The 5,287-nt window shown below is 39.5% G+C and overlaps 1 protein-coding gene across 1 annotated transcript; it reads right to left on the bottom strand.

The window, feature by feature from the left end:
- Positions 1-835: 835 nt before the first annotated feature.
- Positions 836-4,803, bottom strand: TIMM21 (translocase of inner mitochondrial membrane 21 homolog (yeast); the record flags this gene model as incomplete). The annotated part of the gene is made up of 5 exons (XM_010147448.1): positions 836-928; positions 1,022-1,127; positions 3,190-3,263; positions 4,543-4,640; positions 4,741-4,803. Coding segments are annotated over 5 exons (434 nt in total), but the record flags the coding sequence as incomplete, so codon positions are not given.
- Positions 4,804-5,287: the final 484 nt, after the last annotated feature.

Genomic DNA, 5,287 nt, shown 5'->3' on the forward strand with positions numbered 1-5,287 from the left:
AGCTGGAGTTAAACCATGACACTGCGCCTCACTATGAATACACAGTGTTATGCTTGCTATCTGCCATGTTGCACTATGGAAGAAACCCAGGTGAGAAATTTGGTCACAAGCTGAGCTTTTGAGTTTGTGTAACCCCAAACGAATCTGATTCCCAGACAATTTAGATTAGTTAAGTTAATGGAAATATTGCCATGGGCACAGCAGCATGGCAAACGTTGGAAGGAGCAGACAGTATTAGTGTTTTGTGTGCTGTTAATTTATTTAGAAGACACCAGTAATGAATGAAGTCTTTATCTTCAGCCATTTGTCATGGGTGGGTGTCTCCAAAATCCCTATCCTTGCATGCCTTTGGGCTAGATCTCCTTTGCATCACTAACATACATTCTTTTTTACCTTCTTATCTACAAAGGCACCTGGAATGAGAACAGTGAGTTGGTCTACACTTAAGATACCACTTTCTTTATTACAGGGGTAGTAGGAAATCCAAGCAAAGGATGACAAAATCCTCCCCATCTAAATCTAAAATCTTGGAAGACTCGGTTTTTGGCTGCGCAGAAGCATTACCCAGCATTAAACTGTTTATTATGAGCCATTATCTTCCTATGTCAAAAGTATTTTCCATAAATGATGGCTCTACTGTATTTCATTGGCTTCACTTCAAATTCTGTATTTGTCATTATAAAAGACCTTAACAGAGGCCCTGAGAGGCTACTTCCTGTAACGCAACCCCAAAGTTGCAAGATACGGTCAAAACCATCAATCAGTTCAAGTGGAGACTGGCTACACTGGTATCATCCGATACTCAATGAGATGAGGCAGCAACTTTAGTCACTGGCTATCTGTTGTCTTCTATGACAATGGTTCTTCTAGGATAGGTGTCAACGTCCACAAATATGTAGCGGACCTCAAATCTTCCTCTCTCAGGATTCTGTAAGGAAAACAATTTTGGGCTGGTGTTTTTCTCTTCAGTAGTTTAAATTCAAAATCCAGCTGGCCAGCTACATCAAGCAATGGTACATACCTCTTTGACTTCCACATGGACGGTTCCCCGCTTCCCTGGTTCAGAGCCCTCAATATAGAACTTCAAACGCATATGCTTCAGTCCATCCTTTACGTATTCAATGTGACTAAAACCAGCAAAACAAAACAAAAGCTAATCCACCCAGCAAGAATACATATTATACACTAGTTTAACTTCCAATTTAAACTTCTTACTTAGAGGAGCTGCTTAACTTTTTTATGAGAAAGCGTATTCCGATGCAATCCTTATGCTACCTTGGGTTCCTCCTCTGCTCCTCTTTCCCAGCTTTACTGTGAGCGTGTAAGGACTAGCAGAGCTAGACAAACTAATTAACAGTTGAGAATTAACAGATGAAGTGCTTAAACATCCTCATCCCAGTTCTCCTCTCAAAACTCAACAGCAATCCAATGGCTGAAGATTCTGGAATTTCCTTGTATTTATTCTAAAGAACCCCCAGATTCAAAGTCTGACATCTACAAAGGAACACCCACATCACCAAGCTGCCAGGATCTGTTTTCTTTTTTTTACCTTTTAGGCACTTAAACTAAGTCACCAAGCCAAAATACACAAAGAATGTTTTATCAACTTAATTATCGGGTTGGTTAAATCACATCAAAACAAACATTTTACTGTATGCTCTACTTATTTTGGCAACAATTTTGTCCTACTGAAGTTGTGTAACTTTGGCACTGACATCAGCTCTCCAACCTAAATGCTGATACTCGTTTGGTTATGCTCAAGTATTAGATAAATAGGAAAGTCACGTCCCTTTCAAGGTGACCACTTCCTGAAACTAATGGTCAGACTAGAGTTCTGGTGCCAGTTTATGTCTCCTACTGAAATTACTAACTGCTGCATTCTACCAAGCTCTTATTTCCATCAGTCGTGCCCAGATACATGCTCTGAATTAAACTTCCCATACAGTTTAAGGTGACATGATGGGTTACAGAGAACAAAGATGAATGAAGAGCTCTACTGCAGTAAATTCACATTCAAGGTGTTCACACACACGCACACAAAAAAAACCCAAAACTGTGCATTTTTGAGACTTTTAAGGTCATCCTTATACTGAAAATACAAATTCTACGATCTTACAAAGTCCTCAGCTCAAAAACTTATTTAAAATACTATACTTTTAAAATGATGAAAGTATTAGGAAAGCTGATAGTACATTTACTTATTTACACAGTTTGTTTTGCAGATAGATGCTTAAAACTTTTGTGCATATCCTTTTCATTTAGCAGCTCCATTTTAAACATTTTTTCAGCGTCTGGTGAAAAGATAAACTTCCCACAGTAAAAATCACCTTCCACTAGAAAAAAATAATTTCAGTTTCATGGTTCAAGTCGTGTATCTGAGCTTGTGCGTCTCATCCTCTACGAAGCCTCTGAATAAATTCAAGTCAAACGCAATAAACACAAAGCCCCTGTTGGGTTATAGGGCAGGGAGGATTTACATTTTGTTAAGAATTAGTTCTGTTGTCTCCATCAAAAAGAGAATAATAAATAGACATGAAAGGTTTAGGCGAGAGATGTTCTGTTAAACACACAGTAGAGATGTGGCCTCAAGTACCAAGAAACAATCTAAGAAACGGGCAGTCCGTACTGCATATCAGCTAGGGACAAGATAATCATGGTAGTGACGCCAACCTGTAGAGTCAGATCCAGCCTAGCTTTAAACAGAGCAAACTGGATTCCTGATGCTCTGAAAGTTACTACCTGCTGCTCTTTCTGGCTTGATAAAAACTACTGCTTCAAAAGGAGAAAAACTCTCCAAGAACAATTTTTCAAAGAACAACTTCACTCTGTTTGAAGGTTTCAGACTGTAAACTTCAGTCAGATCCCTGCTCCTCAGATGCATGCCTAGGCCTCTGTACCACTCTCTTCAGACTCATCCTACTTTTTGGTGAGACGAGCTCTGTGTTTAACATACTGACCATTGCTTGTTCTGAGGCACTCAGAACTGGCATTTTATATTGTACGTACACTGCATTTAGTGGCAGGTGTCACTCGAGGGGTACTGCGCAAAACTGCTTTCCTTTTCACTCAAAAGTGACAGGGTGCATCACATGCAGTTCATTATTCTAGCTCTAACTTGCTATGATGTGACCCAAAATGCCTTTGCTGTGCAAATGCTACTGCCCGTATGGGACAAACACCGAAGGGCACCTGACAAGCTGTCGTCTTCCTCTTCTTGTTGTCTCCCCATAACCTTTAATAGATTCACCAAAAACACCAATTATCTACAAGAGAAAAGAGGTTTCAGTTGTCAGAAGGTATCACATTCAAACAGATATTCCAGTATCAGCTCACGCCCCTGCTGTGAATGCATTTTCTTTCAACAACATGCCCCTTGTGAGTCTGATATGTCAAAAATAGAAAAGCTTATGAAAGAAAACGGTGTAAGGAAAATTCCTCAGTATTTCAGTGCTTTTCTTTACAGTCACACATTACGTGACTAAAATAAATCCTACGAATATCTCCCATTTGTACTGCCCTCAAAGATTACGACAATTTAATCTCTTCTTACTGTGTATTTTCAACTTCACTGACATTTTGTGTAAAAAGAGAAAAAAAAAGCATCAAATATTTGCTCGTCCCCTCCAAAAGAATACATTTCAAAGTTTAAAATGCAAATGTACTCTCCTTCACATTATCTAAAAAGCACTACTGTTTAAGAAATCCCTTTTTTTTTTTTCCCCAGATCTACAAAGACAGACCACATTAACCTGGTTTTAAACTTAGTTAGAAAGGGAGAGTGATTTTTACTGTATAAGCACAGCACAGAAGTTTTAATACTACAAACTTGTTCCAAAGCAGTCTTCATTTTTATTCTAATGACAACTTGTCGCTTCATTTCGAGGCTGTTCTCTGTGGCAACCTTGTTTGAAAGCTATTCCATTCCTTTTTTGTTTTGCCTGACGTAGAGGTTTTTAGATTCTAGCTACCTTATGTGACTTTGTGACCACACGACTGTTCTCTGTCTCTTCCCGTTAGCCACTGGAATGCTGTGTTTTGAATGAAGAGTTTAAAATCCTGGATACTTATGCAGTGCTTCGCAGAATAACAGAACCCTAGAGAAGTGTCACCAAGAATAGTGGTGCTGAGGCAAGGCAGCAGGCTAGATCTACAAAATTTAAGTGGGACCAGTTGCCTCATGGACCTGCAGAACTCCTGAAGTACTACATTTAGCAGGCACTCAGGTATGTCTGTAAGACCTTCCGTATGGGGACACAAGCACACGCTCTAAAGGGGCAGATGCTGTATTTGCATTAGTTGTTGTGCTGTGGTACACTGACTTAACTTTGCTTTTTAGCAGGTTCATTCACTCAGGCTCAGTGCTTGCATGAACTTGTCCTAATAAAGGCTCCAATTTGGAGCTGACCCACCTCTGGCTGGCTAAAATCACAGACAGATCTACCGGTGTTCGCCTGCTAAGCACCACGGGGGCCTTCCTGTAGCTCTGGTTGTGATATTCCTTGTGCAAACTTATAAGACATAAACTAGGGTTCAAGAACCAACCTCAGGGTGTGCTCTGCATTTCTCCAAGGCATCCCCATAGATCTTACTTGGACTAGAAGAAGAGAATAGCTCTTTAAAAATCACATAGAACAAACCGCCTGTAACAGAAACAACAACAAATGGAATGAAAACTAATCAAACCAGATGGAATCAATGAAAAGCATTTTCTGGTTAAAAAATATGATTTTTAAAAATAACCTGTGACACCAAGTCCAACAAGCACCACAATAAAATAGGTGAAGTCTCTTCCAGCTTCTTTCACTGAAAGAGACAGAAAACAATGTAGGAGTTAGAATCTTGGAGAGTAAGATTTGCATTGTTTTCTTACATAAATGGTCTTCTATTAGTCTGCTGCTCAACTGCATTTTAGCGGAAGAAAAAGATCCACTAACAGCTTCCATAGTGCCTCATCACTAAAAGGAGACCATGGAACATCGCTTGTGCTGTACAGGGCATCTTTATATCTCTGTATTAAGCCGTATTATTTTGTTTGCCTACTAGATGTTCTCAAGGCCCAGAATAGCACTTGTTCTTACTTTTTGCGTGCACGAGAGTTACTTTTGTTACGAACTAGTGAGGTATTTAGCACTGCAGTATGCAAGCTACCATGTAAACCCACAATTATTGCAATCCTTATGCAGAAAGGGAGAAGTAAAATAGAAAGGCATAAGCTTATAACTTGCACACACTGAAAATAACTGATTTTATGAATTCTCAGTCAAGTGCGCAATAAAAAGGAGAGGAT

This window comes from Eurypyga helias, unplaced genomic scaffold (genome assembly GCF_000690775.1).
Source record: "Eurypyga helias isolate BGI_N326 unplaced genomic scaffold, ASM69077v1 Scaffold46062, whole genome shotgun sequence".
NCBI lineage: Eukaryota > Metazoa > Chordata > Aves > Eurypygiformes > Eurypygidae > Eurypyga > Eurypyga helias.